Source organism: Dermacentor silvarum, unplaced genomic scaffold (genome assembly GCF_013339745.2).
Source record: "Dermacentor silvarum isolate Dsil-2018 unplaced genomic scaffold, BIME_Dsil_1.4 Seq7781, whole genome shotgun sequence".
In the NCBI taxonomy this organism is placed as follows: Eukaryota; Metazoa; Arthropoda; class Arachnida; order Ixodida; family Ixodidae; genus Dermacentor; species Dermacentor silvarum.
This window is the reverse complement of record NW_023606762.1, coordinates 1-16,680: the sequence shown is the minus strand read 5'-3', so window position 1 is coordinate 16,680 and position 16,680 is coordinate 1. Positions and strand designations below refer to the sequence as shown.

Below are 16,680 nucleotides of genomic sequence, written 5' to 3'. Positions count from 1 at the left end.
AGCAGCGTCGTGGGATTTGGAATGTAAGGTCTAACACGCAGTTTGAGGTAGCCTGTTTCGATTGCATCCGGGAGTGTGCTAGAGCCAAAAGTAAGTACTATGTGTTTGGTTGGTAGTTCTTTGTTATCGCGCCTGATTTTATGCGTTGTACATTTATAACATTTTCTTCTTTCCATCCATTCAGGAGTTCTTCATCAGTCAAATCCATGAGGTCGTCGTCTGAAACCACACCCTTGACGGTGTTCATTGTTCGGTGTGGACTAACAGATATGGTTTTATCGCCAAATGCCACCAGGTTTGTTAGTTTCTCGCACTGCATCTTGTCTTTTACTTCAATGAGAAGGTCCCCAGTTGCCATCTTGGTGGCTTTGTAGCCACTTCCAATCACCTCCGTGAGACATTTTGACACCAAGAAGGGTGAAATGTTTGTTGCTTTTTTATCAGTGCTTTCACAGTGAATCACATGATACTTTGGGAATGTGTCTCGTTTCTTCAAAAAGAATTCAAAGGTTGCATCGGTGCGCCCCCTTTTTGGGGGACGATCAGGTGAGAAGGGTTTCGAGGGTCCCATGGAATGAGTTGTTTGTTCGGTATCAATGCCAGTCACCCACCACCGAGCCCAACGAGGGGACACGGCAGAGATTGTTATGAAGCAAGCACTGCCATGCCAACTGTACATTGTTACTATAACCGCATATGTTATAATCAAGGTAGATCATAACACACAAGGTTAACCCTTGCTGCCAGGAATGTTGGAAGTAAATGGAAGAGAGAAGAAGACAGGAAAGATTGAAGGTGAGAGGGATAGGCGAAGATTGGAGAGAGAGAGACAGGAAAAGGCAACTACCGTTTTCCCCCGGGTGGGTCAGTCCGGGGGTGCCGTCTACGTGAAGCGGAGGCCAAAGAGGTGTGTTGCCTCCACCGAGGGGCCATAAAGGTCCAAGCACTCAGCATTGGCTCAACCCCCAGGATCCCCTTTTCCCCGGACACGGCTAAGCCACGCACGGTTAAGCGTGGGAGGGTCCGACCCCCATGTGCTCGGGTCCGTGGTGTCGCAACCCACCAAACGCCTGCTTACGCAGGCGCCCCTGCGGGGTTGGGGGGGCCTGGTCATTTGCATTGGGAAGCAGTCTCTCGAGGTAAGCACTTGCTCCTGTAGTCCGTAAAGCGACATAGACTCCCAATTTACACGCACCGTGATTGGTGCTTCCCATTCCGTCCTTTCCTGCTGCAGCCGTGTACAAATTTTGCTTGTGGCCTTCGTTGGCCGTGATTTGGCGTCAACAGAGAGCAGCATACATGTTCACATTGTCCGAAGTGTATGAAGTTGATAGCCACATGGGTGGAAGGCCCACAGAAGTGGCTGCCGAAGGTGATGCCCAAGAAACCAACTTGTCCATATTGAGACAAAGTGGGGCACCAAGTGTGAGCCACATATTAGCGGAACCCGAAAGAAAAGGAACGTGCAGGCTGGAAAAGAGTTAACGCTAAAATGCTGGGTAGTCGATGTCGTTGTGTTCGCTGCGGCAGCAGATGCCTGCGTCAGCCGAATGCTTCGCAATGCAAGTTGCTTATCTTCAACGATGACACTCGGTGCAAACAAGTGGGATATGCTGCCCAATCGGTTCGTGTTTCTTGTTGTCGCTTGTTACCAGACCACCATGTGCAACGAAGGCAAGCACAAGCACTGTGCCAGGTGTTGGACTGCTGAATGCGCCTAAGTGACCCGTGTACGTCATTCCTCACTGTTACCATGTGGATCTTAGCCAATGTATAGTGTATTGTCTGAACCTTATGCGGTGATTGAATGCAGAATCTCATTTTGCTGTTATCTCACTTGTTTATGGTCGCTGTATTACGTTTCCTGGATGTGGCGGCCTGATCATTTGCATTGGGAAGCAGTCTCTCGAGGTAAGCACCGGCTCCTGCACTCCGCGCAACGACATCGACAGCGACGCTGTCAGCGTCGCCGAGGAGGACAGCACAGGTAAAACAAGTGGAACTTTTTTTTTCTAGTGTCCATTCTCGCAGCCTGGCACTGTGGCGCCCATAGCTTTATCCGAAGCTGCACTCCATTTTCAGCCAATGCAAGACCAGTCAGTGAAGACTGCTAAGACCCGTCGGTGGCAAAATTCCTGGATAATCGCTTGTACCAACAACTAGTAAAGCTGCATTCTCCGAATGAAGCTAGTTCGCCTGATGCGATTGTGTTCTCCCATGTTCTGGCACTTAAACATCTGAGACAAGCAACCTGATTTTTATGATTTCATTTATTGCAAACACTGAAGACATTTGCATCACTAGCAAACCAATGTTTTAGTGCGTAATTTAAAAGGGGCCACCTGTTAAAAAACAGGAGCCAACGGTCAGGCAGCAAAAGCAATATGTGTGCATGCATACAACACATCTGTGCATATGCTATATTTATGTACATGAAAACAGGAACAGCAGAACAAGTAGTAGTTAGGTTTGTTGTAAAGCAGAGCAAGAAATTGAAAAAATCAAGTGTGAGCAAAGCAGTTGTTTTACACACACATGATGAGCAGATGTATGTTTCAAAGTAACCTATGCAGTGACACCACCTTCTTTTTTCAATTCAGCTCAGAGTGATGACGACAGGCTGTCCAGCTTTGAGAGCCTGGATTCTCCTGGTGGCAGCCAAACGCCTTCTGAAATGAGCTCAAGTCGTAAGTCTTGTTTCCTAATGGTACAGTCTGTGTTCTTAGCAATGGAGTAGTGCAGTTCCTACAGGAATAAAGGGAAAAGATGACAAGCGAAGAATGTTTGTACATGTGCTCACATACAATGTTTGTATATGTACTATCGACCAAAAAAATTACGGACCACGGGATCTCAGTAAACGCTAAATATCCGAGCATCCTTTAAAAGTAGACAGTAAAACCGTACATCACAATGTTCGCATGTACTAGTAGAGGCTGGAAATGAGAATACCAGGCTGCGTTTTGAGGCTGCGGAGATATTAAACTTTTTGTCAGTTCCCTTGGTCCATAAACTTTTTTGGTTGATAGTACATTTGATGACATAACATGAAGTTGCTCATCATGGTGCACTCCATGTTTCTTTTTTCTTCGCTAGTCTAGTACCCGTGTGGAACCAAACAAACATTTCCTAAGTTCGCGTCGCACAGCCAAAGTAGAATTGACGGCGACGATGTCTTGCTGCTGTGTTCACACACCCACACACTTGCGTAAGACACATAGCTCTTCATCTTGTTTAAACACATTGGTTCACCTGATTGTACTTCGCATAATCACAAATAATGCTTGGTAGAAAGCCACCAGCAAAATGGTTTTCGTAACATCAATGCATGGGATCTACTTCATTTATTGTTTTTGATGCAACAAATTAAAACGGCTTTCCCGTGTGATATAAACAAAGGTTTTCCTATGTTCATGGTGATTACTGTTGTGCGCTGTTTCTTGAAGCAGCCACTGGTTCTACCCTGCCACCACCAAAGCGGGCCAAGAAGAACAGCACCTTGACGCTGCCCGAGTTATTGGAGCGGCAGCATCTGCGCACAGCTGCACTCCTCAAAGAACAGAACGAGGTTCTGTTTGAGCAGCGAAAAGAGCTCCTACAAAAGGAGAATGACAACTTCAAAGAAGTTATGGCCGGAATTACGGCATCGTTTCTGCAGGGAACTCAAGCCATGATGGCACAATTGGCAAGGCAGCCTGTGCCAACATTTGGGCAGATGGCACAAGTCTTTTCTTTTGGCCATCCTCTGCAATATACTCAGCAAGAGGGAACTTATGTTTTTGCTGCACAGTCTCAGGGGAGCAGCCAGCCCAACTCTCAAAAAAAGTAGTATAGGTCAACTATAAATCTAACAAATAAACAGTTTTCAAAAACCATGCTTCAAACTCTTTATTGTTTCATTCGACCGTCTTCAGAACTTCGCAAGATTCACCACGATGCAGACCGAAGTGGAAAGTTCTCGGCCAAGAAATTCCATAGGAAATCTCGCACTTCATTAACAGGGCCTGTGTGCAGAGGTCTGGTTGACGGCTGCTGGTAAAGCTCGTCCTCAGATGACCTAACATCGCCAATCCATGCATCATTCACTGTCTCTCCTCTCTCTTCACAAAAATTGTGCAAAATGCATGCAGCTGTTATGACTGCCGGCATAAATTTGTAATTTATGTCGGCTTGCTTCAATAGCATTCTCCATCGCCCCTTTAGCCTTCCAAAGGCATGCTCCACAACATTGCGGCCGCTGCTGTGGTACACATTAAATGACTCCTGCTCCTTCGAGAGCCTTCCTTGTGACGAGGTGTATCCCTTCAGGATCCAAGGCAAACCAGGGTATGCAGGATCACCCAATAGCATGAGTGGGATTGAACAGCCATTCAACATGACTTCTTGTCTTGGCAACAGCTCCTCGCTTCTTTGGAAGAGTGATGACAGCCTCAACACAGATGCATCGTGTGTACCCCCTGGGACATTGCAGGTAACACTGCGAAATCTGAAACATACATGTGTACTACAATTAGACACACGGTAAGAATATGGTTTCTAACAACAAGGACACTTCTGTGACAACCTGCAAGTGTGTGCAATCTATTCACTAACATTAATTGGCCAGCGTTAATGCAGTCCTTGCTACAGAAGAACAATGAACTATGGTGCAAGCAAACCAACTTGTGGGAGGAAAGGCCACTGGCTCCCATGTTTACTAGGAGAAAACTCCCAAGAGAAAAAGAAAGCTGAATATTTTGTGAAATTAAACTTACCGCCCTCGGTCGTCTACTACAGCCTGCACATTGTATGATGTCCACATTTTTCTGTTCACAAAGTCACGATATCTTTTCTTTGGTGCCATGATAGGAATGTGGGTACCGTCGATTGCCCCAAATATTTGAGGGATGTGGCACCTTGCTTCAAAGTTTCTGGCAATAGCTTCAGCTTCTGTGGCAGTAGGTATACTTATGTACTTCTTCAAGTAATGCTGTACAAGCGACTGGCAGAACATGTAAACACAATTTTTGACGCTGCTTTTGTGAATGCCAAATTTATTCGCTACCACTCTGTACTCACTGCAGCTGGCCATTTTGAAAAGGGCAATAGCCACTCTCTTTGCACTGGTAGTGGTTGTCGCACGCAATATGTCTTTGGCGACATGAATGGCTCCAAAAGTAGAACAAGTTCGTTGAATGAAGCTCGGATCATTCTGAAGTTTTCCTTCCAGTCCTCGTCGGCGAACTCTGTTGCCACAATGCGGTCCCACCAGTCATTCGAACGAGTCTTCATCCAGTCACTTCTCTGCTTCCGTTTTTTCCCAGCAAAGGCCCTATAATAGAGGAAAAAAACCATGAAATATTTCGAAAAAAGCTGCTAATGCAAAGTAGCACATAAATAATCTACTTATTAAAATGTACACAAACGCCACACGAAGTGTCAAATATTGTTTGCAAAAGTACTGCAACCAAATCCGGCAGAAAACAGCACTGGGGTGCCGTGGGATGATGCGAGACAGCAGCCAAATTAATAACTTTTGAAGCCTGAAAAAAGTGCTGCTCCCGCGGCAGAGGCTGTTGTGATAGGAATAAAGAAATCTTGATGTTTACCGCTAACTTCCAGAGTTGACGCATTTATATTGGTCAGTCCGAATACATGTACAGGCCACATGTTTCCGATCACGACGCGACCGCTATCGAAATTCGTAACAAACTCCACTCGCCTTCGTACGCTGCTTCGTTTTCGGAGTACTAGCGGGCGTAAATGCTCTCATTAACGAGTATAGCACAGTGTCTGTCTAAAAGGATCCTTCAGAGATGTTCTCACCTTGCATGGTAACCAAATCGTTGACTGCAGAGCACGTCGCCAACCCTCTTGCGCGCAAAAGTGCTTTCATGTAGGCCGACCGTATCCGACGACGTCGATGCTGATGCTGCATGCAGGCGACAGCGTACAAGATGACATGAAAGTTAGTCCATGCCGACAAAAGTAGCATAAGCTGGAGACGGAACGCTGCATTCCCAAGCATTTTGCACAAGCGTCAGTCAGGCTCTCGGTAGTCGGTACAGTCGGCACTGAGCCACCAACGTGCACTCGGCACACTACCGGAAACCAGTTAAACCGGAAGTCGGCTGCATTTTCCTTATACGACACCATGTGGCGCTACGTTCTCGCGAGAGTTAATGCGCTACATGTAAACGGCGTCGCATCGCCTTTCCCAAATGCGCTTGGAAATGCGATGCGCCACTGTCGCATTCATGTAAACGGGGCTATAGACTCCCAATTTACACGCACCGTGAGTGGTGCGCCCCGTTCCGTCCTTTCCTGCTGCAGCCGTGGGCAAATTGTGCTTGTAGGCTTCCTGAGCCGCGATTTGGCATACGTGCTTACATGGTCGGATGTGTATGAAGTTGATAGCCACCTGGGTGGAAAGGCCCGCAAAAGTGGCTGCCGAAGGTGATGCCCACGAAACCGACTTGTGCATATTGAGAGAAAATGGGGAACCGACTGTCAGTGACATATTAGCGGCCCCTATAAACAAAAATAAACGTGCAGGTTGGAAAGGAGGGAATGCTAAAATACACGGTAGTCCATGTTGCTGTGTTGGCTGCGGCAGCAGATGTCTGCGTCACCGGATTGCTTCGGTATGCAAGTTGCTAATCTTCAACGCTGACTGTCGGTGCATACAGGTGGGACACAATCTGCTTGCGCGGCTGGTTGTCGCACGTTACCAGACCGCCATGTGCGATGACGAAAGTGAGCAGTTTACGAGCTCGCGTTTATTGTTTCAGCGTATCTCAACATGCAAGTTTTATGGCTGCTCTTGTACGAGAAGGTCACTGCTTGTATTCGACCAGTAAAGTCGTATGTCCTGTTCACTCACTTGTGGCTTGTTTGTATGGGCGTCAGTAGGAGGCTCTTTGATCTCCTGGCAATTAGAACGCACAAGCCAAGCGGCAAGGCACTGAGGCATGCCGCAACGCCAGCCTGGCGAGCGCGGCGCGTACGAGCGTACGCGACCGGCAAAAAGCGGCCACATTGGATTTTGCACTAAAAAAAATAAGATTTCCGCTTCCTGTTTGAGCAGCGCCATCTGTAGGGTACCCCAGTGTGTTCCATCCACTGCCGCTTCTTATTTTCGTACCACTGTAGAAGGTACAGTTTCTCTTCTCTAAAGTTGGTCTTTATTCTATGCAACGGCTCTGAATTCTAGTCTATAGTAGAGTGTACTAGACAATGGTCGAGTGGCGTGCCGGTGGCGCTCTCCCGCTGAGGCGCCGCGCGTGGAAAAATTGTGCGACGGCGCTGCGAGCGAACTGGATTTAGGGTGCCTACATGCAAGGAGGTTTTAAAAAAAATCCTTACCTACATGCAACGCCGTTTCAGGGTGGTGACAGCCTTTGTAAGGGTACTTGCCGCCGCCAGCTAAATTGGCGGGTTAAATCTGGGCCACAAAATGGCGAAAGACCAGCCGACAGACCACATTTCCCGTAACCCTTGGTGACGTGAAATTTATGAACTTCTTTTAATAAACTTTGGCCTCAGCAGCCAGAGACACATGCCGCGTCGGAGCGCCGTACACGGCACGTCTACGTTTTAGTTAAACAGACTAGTAAGGACAGTCTTTATTAAAGCACACTTCGAAAAGCACCCTTTACATATTATGTAAAACTGGAAGGCAACGACAACGCATAATGCAGTTCACATTCTTGGCGTGAGATAATGCTACCAAGAGCACACCATGGTGCCTTATAACTTGTTGCTTTACATGTGTCGCACGACATGAAATAGAAAAGTAAGTTTGATGTGTTAGAATAAAAGGAAAATGCAACTAGTATATTAAAGATGTATGCAGGTTTCTTGATGCGCATGGGCGCAAAACTAAATTAAAGAAATTTAATATATCGCGTGCCAACATGAGTACATCTGAGCGTGACAAAAAAGGCAGAAAGACTGGGGACCCAAAGGGCCACCCACCAAATTTGGCGGTAAATAGTGCTCGAAATGTTGGTGTTGTCACCAAGGAGGTTTAAAAAAAGAAATTTTTTATTGCGATAGCAATTATATGGACACTCCAAAGCAGATTTCTGCCGTCGGCGTCGCCGTCGCCGTGAGGTTCCGTATGTAGTCAATGGAGATGAAATCGTCGCCGCGCACCGCCGAACGCTGTATGTGCGAGTGAAAGGGCGCGAGGGACGCGCGCTTTCACGGGGAGTGAACGCACGGCGGAGAACAAACGCGCGTTCTGTGCCGTGCTCTCTTAAGGGCTGCAGAAGTAGGCGTCTCTTTCCTCCTTTACAATCACCATATATGTAGAGCAAACGCGCCTTCTTCTGACGCACGAAAGGCCGTGGGGGGGGGGGGGGGGGGAGGGAAGGGAGGCGACATTTAGCTGCGGCATCAAGTGCCTATTTATATCAGAGGCTCCGGCAACACTCACCAACGCCGCACGCATTTTGTGCGAACGCGGGCAAAACGCCGACGGCGTCGACAACAGTTCTGCGTGCTGCCGGTGCTGCTGCATGTCCAAGTTTATACAGCTGATAAAGCTACTATCATTACTCCGTATAGCTCTCTACAAATTTGCTATCGCAATTGATGAAGCGCTTCGCCTTTCAGGTGAAACTGCGACAATTTTTTTTAAACCTCCTTGGTTGTCACCACCCTAAAACGGCGTTACATGTAGGCTCCCTAACTGAATTGGAGCGGAGACGCGCTCCACCGCATATTCAACATACTTTCACTGCGGGCGCAGAGGCCGAATGCGCATAGTAGGCTCTTAATACAGTGTTTTATTTCAACTGCAAATTTATGTTTACACCATTATGCCAAACATACGTGACGAAACGCACAATGATTGTGCGGTGTAATAGTGGGGAAAGAGGGTGATGAAGAACAAAGACAATGTTCGGGCGACCATGTTTGTCTCCATCCGCAACCTCCTGCTCTTTCAGCAGCTACGGATGAGCCATGTGCATTTGGAGATCAAGCCACTTCGCAACAAATAAACTTTCTTCCGCGTACAACACACCAAGGAACCGGTGCCACTGCAGAAGCGTCGCAATCCCTAAAGCCCCAACCACAGGCACGCTTCGCCACGTGCCGGCACGCGACAATGCGTGAAATGCGTCAAAAGCGTCAGTCGCGAACGGGGTGACGCGTCCCGGCGCGCGGAGGTTTTTCCAGCTGCCGATGCTAGAACACGGCCGGGCTCGACTGGCGCGCGCTGGCGCGCGCGCTCGCTTCTTAAGGCCCAACCACAGGCACGCTTCGCCACGCGCCGGTGCGCGCCGACAAGCGAACGCGTCGCTTCGCTTCGGCTAGAGGAAAGGGCGCGCAACCACAGCATACAAGGCCTGACGCGTGCCGGCGCTCGCTCCTCAGCTGCGGTGCACTGTTCCATGACCATTTTGGTTTGGTACGGCCTAAGACAGCGTGCTGTCAAGTGGGCTTGCAACAATGTGCTAGTGATTTGTGTGATATTGTAGATAGAAAAAGCACGTTTGATTAATGAATTTATGCCTGTCGCAACTGTTTATTTTTACCTTTGAAGTGACAACCAACGTTTCCTTTTTTTTCTAAACCATGGGAAACAATTAACACTGTGCACATGTCATCGACATCAACGCTTGCAGATTCAGTAGTGTTCGCGTTGCGTGCGTCTTTTATTCGTCGTCTGCCAGCACGGCTGCACGACCATGCCAGCTCTGTCCAGGAATAAAGTCATCCTGATCATAAGGATGGCTGCGCTGCTGCTGTTAATGAAAAAAATTGCCGCGTATCTGCGTGCTTCGCTGCAAATGTCGTCGAAAGACGATAGTCTTCTGCCGGCCGTACTACATGAGTGCTGGTCTGATCCGCGGCCACCCGTGATGCTGTTCTTGTACCATTTCCGTCCTGGCATGATAAATGCAATGGAAGTTTGTTTGAACAGATTTCATTTTACCGCATTATTTCATCAAGCGGCCATTTATGTTTTGCCCTGCCTCAGACAGCGCTTCTTTTATGTTGAATCGGCCGCATCTGGCTGGCATTGATAAAATGAGGAGGCGCTGCGTGAGACATGGACGCCATCTGGCAATACATCGGGAAACATGAGCTTGTGCAGAGGGTTTCCTTCCGCCATGGCAGCGGGCGCTCGTCGGCGCGCAGTCGGGGAACGTCGTTCGTCGGCGCGCATAGCATGGCATTTTCAGCGCAGCTTAAGAAACTAGGGTCTTTAGAGTTACGCATCTATGTATTTTCTATTAAAGGAACACACCTCCTAATACTTACGTAGTGATGTTGTGCCTCAGATATGCGTAATATTTACTTTGTGATCGATAACGTTCACAAGTATGAACAGCCGTACCAGTTAAGTAGTGTGGGCGGTAAGCAAGTGGTCCAACTTTGGCCGGGTGGCTTAATCGGGTGACAGACAGACAAACAGACAGACAGACAGACCAAATTTTCAGCGTTTAAGTTCCCCAAGAAAGACTATCGTCTTTAAAAAGAAAAGCAGAGACGTGAGCAGCGGCGTCCGCGCCGTTGGTGGGTTCGCCCTATTTTCATGGCGCGCAAACAGGAAGGTCTCTACCACACCGCGGTAAGTTGCATTTGCTATTCTTTTGATGGGCTTCATTAGAAAATCGAACGACTACCGCCGTCACTCCTCGGCTGTGGCTTCCTGCTACTCAGCAAGATTTCATGGCTTTGATTCGCAGGTATTCTCGGGCGATCGCTTTGGGAGATAGCTTCGCTCTCGCGAGACTTGGCGCTGTGCCAGTGTCGGAGTATACGGCTGATTGCATTCCTGACACTGTGCGAAGATTCCTATATTGCAACAGTTGCAACGGTGGGGCCCGAAAGTGAAGTATTTTCAAGAGTTATTACCTGAGAATACCGACCTAGTTTTGTTGGAAGGCAGTTCCTGCTGGTAGCGAATCTTTGATTTACGCTATTGATATTTTTTCTGTAAGCTTGAACCACTGTTAAGAGTAGCTTAACACGGGGGCGAAAATACATGGGAAAGAAGAAATTTTTTCTCGGCAACCACTGCACCAAATTTGATGTGGTTTCCAGCATCGAAAAGAAAAAGAGTTGGAAGGCAGTTACTGCTGGTAGCGATTTTTCGATGTACGCTATTGATATTTTTCTAGGAATTGGAACTTTTCTCGGAACGAGACCATAAAGTTTACTACTCTGTAACTCCGCAATGAAAAACAATATAACAATTCCGTAAACTACGTCTAATGGTACATCTAAAGCAGACAAGAATGATGTATTATGCAAGACTCTTAATCACACCACAAAAATTTGAGTCAGACTATTGCGATGCCCTTGTGAACATTGTAATAAATTCACGTAAGATATTAATCGCTATATCAACTTTGTCCGCTTTGAATGTTCTAACGGATGCAGTTTACAGAACTGCGATAAACTGTTTTTGGTGAGAGTTTGTGAATGGATTTGTAAACTTTGTTGCTTTTCAATCTTGCTGATTTGGAGCATTTAATATAAAAAATTGCATGCTCTCAAACAAAATTTGGCCTCCAACAGTCACTAGAATTTAACTTTCTCATAAATGCAACAAACTTTTAAAAAATAGGCCCAGGGGTTTTCGCGGAAAAGCAGCTTTTGTTTTGCATGTATTTGAATAGGCAGCATCGCATTTGGGCCTGAGCTAAAGGTTTCTCTTAAAGGAAACATGGCTAACATGGTAAACTACCCCTCTTGAATGTGTAGATTCGCCCACCTTTGCAGCATAATAGTTGTTATTAGTGGCATTGCTGCATTTCTGCATACCTGTGAAGTTCACTGACAGAACTTGAGCCGGTACTTTGCATTTGAGAGCCACACATAACAGTGTTGCCTTTGACAGAAGACATCACTTCGTGCAATGCATGACATGCTGTTTATAAGGGCAAAACCGCCACACTTTGTGGAAACAGCAATTTTGTTAAATTATAAATTCACACGTGGAGGTTCATGCAAGATGTCCCAGTGCTACATATTTACCCTGAACAATTGGCGCTACTACAAAACTGCTGAATATGCCGTTGTGACAAGTGTAGAGAGTTCGCCTATGATTTCGAAATGTGCATATCAGCCCATAGCTCAACATTGTAAATACCAACTCAGCAAGAATAGTTTGCACATGTATGCACACTTCCATGTAATAACTCAGCTTTCTGTTTTAACTGTTCACTTGGAGCACCAGTTTCATCAATACATCCAATACTTCAGGTTATGCTGGCGTAGCAGCAGTCACATGAAATAGCCATGAATGGCTGCTGCGCATGCATGTCTACTTTCCTACACGAACTCCAATACTCGTAGTAGTCAAATATATTTAGTCGTGATGTAGTATTGATAAAAAGCTTTACAAAAGTTGGAAACCTTGATTATTTATCCAATTTGAAATGTGGTATTTGCATGCATGCATCCTTATTAAAAATGTAATTTCTACATTTCAATATAATTTTGATAATTGGATAAAAGAATGTAATGAATGAACAAGTGAACAGGCTAAAATATATGCACTTGATTTGATTTCAGTTAGTCGGAAACAGTTTAGTTCAGCAAAAGTTTCACCAAATCTTCTTTTGTCAACAGATGCGTCGTATGCGTGAAGGGGACCATGGTTTTTCTTCAAGTTCGTTAGAATGACACCAGCGATGTTCGACATTTGTTGTCTTTTGTGTCAGCAGACTTGACACGGTGCCATGTCGCCAGGGACCCTCTGGAACCTGGTGAACGGCTGGGTATAGCCTTGAGGTTAGTAGATATTTAGTTAAAGCATGCAGCACAGCATAGCCAGAAATGTAAGATTCAAAAATACCTTTTGCTTACATTTACTTCTTTGCAGTTACCTGCATCAGGGCAAGAAATTCCCTCAATTGCATTGGCCTACCGGGTTGGAATTGAGACGGCACGTCTATGCACTCACCTGTCCTGTCGCGCTCTCTGGGCACGACTCAAGGACCACGTCATGAAGGTAAGTTAAAGCACTGACACTTAATACCAATGAACCTGCTGGAACAAATGTTCATTGTATAATCATTGCATAGGGTCATCCACTCTCAATATGCAGTTATTCTATGCTCTTGGTAACGTTGAAAATATGCCATTTGGTCACATTTATACAGATGCATGCTTGCTCAAGTGCTTATACGCAGAAGGCCTGTTGCAAGCAGAGTGATCAGTACGACCTGCGATTTAATGTTTTAATTTTAGGTATGGACACTTACCTATGCACTGTGATATGCATACATTAAGGTGTTTTGTGTGACAACAACTGCATGCAAAAATAGAAACAAGGTACACATTTGATATGTCAAATACAAAGTTACCAGGATTGTAATTTATAGTAAGGCATTTTTAAGTGTTATAATATTTAGCAAACATAAAACATTTTTGAAAACTGAACAACCAATTAAACCTGGTTTCTGTAGCCCAGTAAAACAGGGGGTGGAAGGGCAGAAAAACCTGCAATGTGTGCCCATTCGTCATGCCACTTAAATCCAGAAATGCCATCAGTGGGTGGTCACAGAGAAGATGTATCGGAGGAAAAGAGAAGTTGTACGGGGATTACTAAGAGGAATTTTAGAATAAAGAATGACAGGGTAGACTTTCATGTCTGGTAAATTCGGATAAACCAAGTTTCAAGGGCTATTACTAAAATGAATGAATAAAATGATAATGAATCCACTTCTGAGAATTCAGCTGTTTGTTTGTATGAACAGCTGGCCGAGTGCTTGTGGATACATGACACTCATCAGGGATAATCAGCAAACCAGCAAATGGCTTGCCAGTATGAGGATCCAATGGGCTGTATCACTGGAATATAAGACAGCTGGACAACCTATGTCCTAAGTGTATCTTTTTCGTAGCTGCTCACACCCGAGTGTGTTTTCCATTTTTTACTTTCGGTTCCCTTACCTGGCCCTCAAGTGCTCAAACATACAGCTTATTCTCCTGGACCCTGTGGAGAAGTGACTTGCATAGATGTTTGCTGATGAAAGCAAGTTGTTGTAAGGATAATGGCAAATTTCTTTTGTTGAAAAAAAAGGGTTATAGGCTCAGGCCTTTCTTGTATTCGCACTGTTTATTGCATCTGTGTTTCAAACGTAATACTGTATACTTTGTTATCACATGACACATTTTGCAAAAACAGATCTACTTGGCTCACTGAATTACCACTGTTTGCTATACTTGTAGACGCCTACCACAGCAGACTGGGCACATGTTCTTGAAGGTTTTGCCTCGCGGTGGCAGTTCCCCAACTGCTTGGGAGCTGTTGATGGCAGCATTGTCGCAGTCGTCTGTCCTCGGAAGTCTGGCAGCACATATTTCAACTATAAGGTAAAAGCTCATGTGGATTCACTTTGTGGGTCCCTGGCTCATTTCATCATTGTAAGCTTACAGAGGCACTGAAGAGCAAAGTAGGTTAGTTGTTTCAGTAATTTAGTATTCAACAGTTCCCAAGAGGACCCTTTTGTTATGAGAAGATCGGTAAGCTTGAAAAGGGGCAAGAAATGAGACTTGTGGCAACACTGCCAAGAAGTCCTTGCACAGCTTGCTTGTGGTGTCATGAAATTTGACACTGTTTGTTTGGGCCAACTTTAATAGTTATCCCTAAATCTGGATTAAATGCATTCTAATACAGCCATAGAAAGCCAACTGATAATGAAGCCAAGGAAAAGCCCAGGTGAATTTTTTTGTACTTTTTATTGAAGTGTAGGAATGATAAATTGAAGGAGAAAAATGAAACTGGATGAAAAAGACCACTTGTCTCTTGTGTTGCCACAAGAGTCGAAATAGCAAAAATGCACCCTTGACGTGTGTGACGTCATGCTCACCTTACAATGCTGGAGTTTCTCCACAAATTTTAAATGATGAATGTTTGGGTCGTCATTTTCCTTTCTAGCAATCAGCATCTCGCCATGAAATGAACAGAGCTTTGAGATAATACTGTGGGTCTAAACTTATCAGAGTGTCTCTTTAGTAACCCTAAAAGCAGCCTCAGTGAATGTGTAGGGTGAGTGTGCATGCATTTTAAATTGCTGGCCACATTTTTCTATACGTTCTTTTATTTTCTATACACCTTTGAGACTGTGTATGAGCTTTGCCAATTTTTTGCAGTGGTATACTTAATGAGGTAGCCACAGTGTTTTTCTATAGCATCGCAGGTTTTCGTTCACTGCATGAATGGGCAGTGCGATTACTGGCATTGCAGGTTGCTTCGAAGCACTTATCAGTGACTAGAATTTCTGTGGAATGCCACACTGCTGCCATAAGACACTCATATCAGATACTCATGTCGTCATACCATCATCGTGTGATATTATACGCATTGGACTGACTTAATGCCTATTTGCGGTTGTGCTCATAAGCCTGCGTCAGACGTCAAAAAAGAAAAAAAAGAAAAGGAAGTGTGATAGAAGTATGACCCTTTCATTCATTTTGGCCATATTAATGTTCATGGGTAGAGCTGTGTTAATTTATGTGCCGTGCTTGTTATTTCAGGGAACATTTTCCATAGTATTGATGGCAGTCGTTGACAGTGAATGCAAGTACGTGCTCATTGATGTGGGCGCCGAAGGTCGGCTAAGCGATGGAGCGACATTCAAGAACTTTGGCTTTGGCCGTGCCCTCAGTCATGGCCAACTTGACATCCCCTCGCTTGGGCGACTTCCAGGCACATCAACAAACGCCCCGTACGTCTTTGTTGGGACGAGGCCTTCCAGTTGAGGAAGGATTTCATGCGACCGTTTCCAGCCAGGCACCTCAGCGATGAGAAACGCATCTTAACTACAGGCTCAGCCGGGCAAGGTATGGTGTGACAGTGTTCTCTGATTTCATTTCAACATCAACATTGTTGGCTAAGAAACAAGTTCACATCCAACTACACCTGGTAGCCACAACTTCATGGTCCTTGTCAGCAAGTGTGGTGAAATGTGCTTACTCTCTGCAATGTCAAGCACTGCAGTTAGCGCCAACATGAACAGTTGGAGTAGGCATTGTTCAAGGGCAGTGTACAGTGGTTACACAAAATGCTGTTGGAATGTTTATCATAATTTTCCGATCCAATTCATGATGTAGTCGTGCTTAAAATACATGCTAGAAACAGTAATAGGTGAATGCGATAGCAATTTTGCGCCGGCATTGATGGGAAGTAGAAGGCAAGTACGACTCTAGCTGTAAGAAAAGTAATAATTTGTTTATCAAGCCAATGTTACTGCAGTTCATGTTTTCTAAACACTGAATTATTTTTACAATAATAGGTGGTGTATATAATGTCAATAATAGGAACTAAAAACCTTACCGGCAAGTATGCGACCATACCGTATGGTCAGCAACATGTCAAAAGAACGTCAAACGCAAAGTGAGAGAGGCTGAGACAATTTCATGAGTGGTGGCAGTGGAAAAAGAACTTCTATGACTAACTATCTGAAAGGAAAAAAACGGAAACAGGAAAGAACAATTTATGATAACTCATAAGAAACCTGCTTACTTTTCGAAGCGAGATCAGGGTGCCTGAGAACGCGTAGTTACAGAACGAAGTACACAAAAAACGAAGGCGCATGTGCTTGCGGCGGTAAAGCTAGGGAAATGGGTGGAACATGTTTTATTTGAATGTGAAGAAATCTACCCAGCTGCTAGTTTAGGATCCTCTGGCCTCCTTGAAGCCTTGGGTTCGGGGATAGCAGCGCGAAAGTT

General features: G+C 45.5%; 2 protein-coding genes across 2 annotated transcripts; one reads left to right on the top strand and one right to left on the bottom strand.

Annotated features, from left to right (window-relative positions):
* Nucleotides 1–3,927: 3,927 nt before the first annotated feature.
* On the bottom strand, nucleotides 3,928–5,006 carry LOC125941980 (uncharacterized). Its single transcript, XM_049659866.1, has 2 exons — nucleotides 4,755–5,006; nucleotides 3,928–4,486 (listed from the first exon to the last, which is right to left on the bottom strand). The coding sequence occupies exons 1-2, from the start codon at nucleotides 4,991–4,993 to the stop codon at nucleotides 3,928–3,930; spliced, it is 798 nt and encodes a 265-aa protein (XP_049515823.1). The 5' UTR covers nucleotides 4,994–5,006.
* A 7,677-nt stretch (nucleotides 5,007–12,683) lies between these two features.
* LOC125941979 (uncharacterized) lies at nucleotides 12,684–15,677 on the top strand (the record flags this gene model as incomplete). The annotated part of the gene is made up of 4 exons (XM_049659865.1): nucleotides 12,684–12,722; nucleotides 12,827–12,955; nucleotides 14,179–14,322; nucleotides 15,487–15,677. Coding segments are annotated over exons 1-4 (503 nt in total), but the record flags the coding sequence as incomplete, so codon positions are not given.
* Between the last annotated feature and the right edge of the window lie 1,003 nt (nucleotides 15,678–16,680).

Bases quoted from the DNA above. Each gene is read 5' to 3' on its own strand.
- LOC125941980 (XM_049659866.1), bottom strand. From the start codon at position 4,993: ATGTTCTGCCAGTCGCTTGTACAGCATTACTTGAAGAAGTACATAAGT. The intron at 4,487-4,754 runs GTAAGTTTAATT...TGTATGTTTCAG, and splicing joins GTAGTAGACGACCGAGGGCG to ATTTCGCAGTGTTACCTGCA.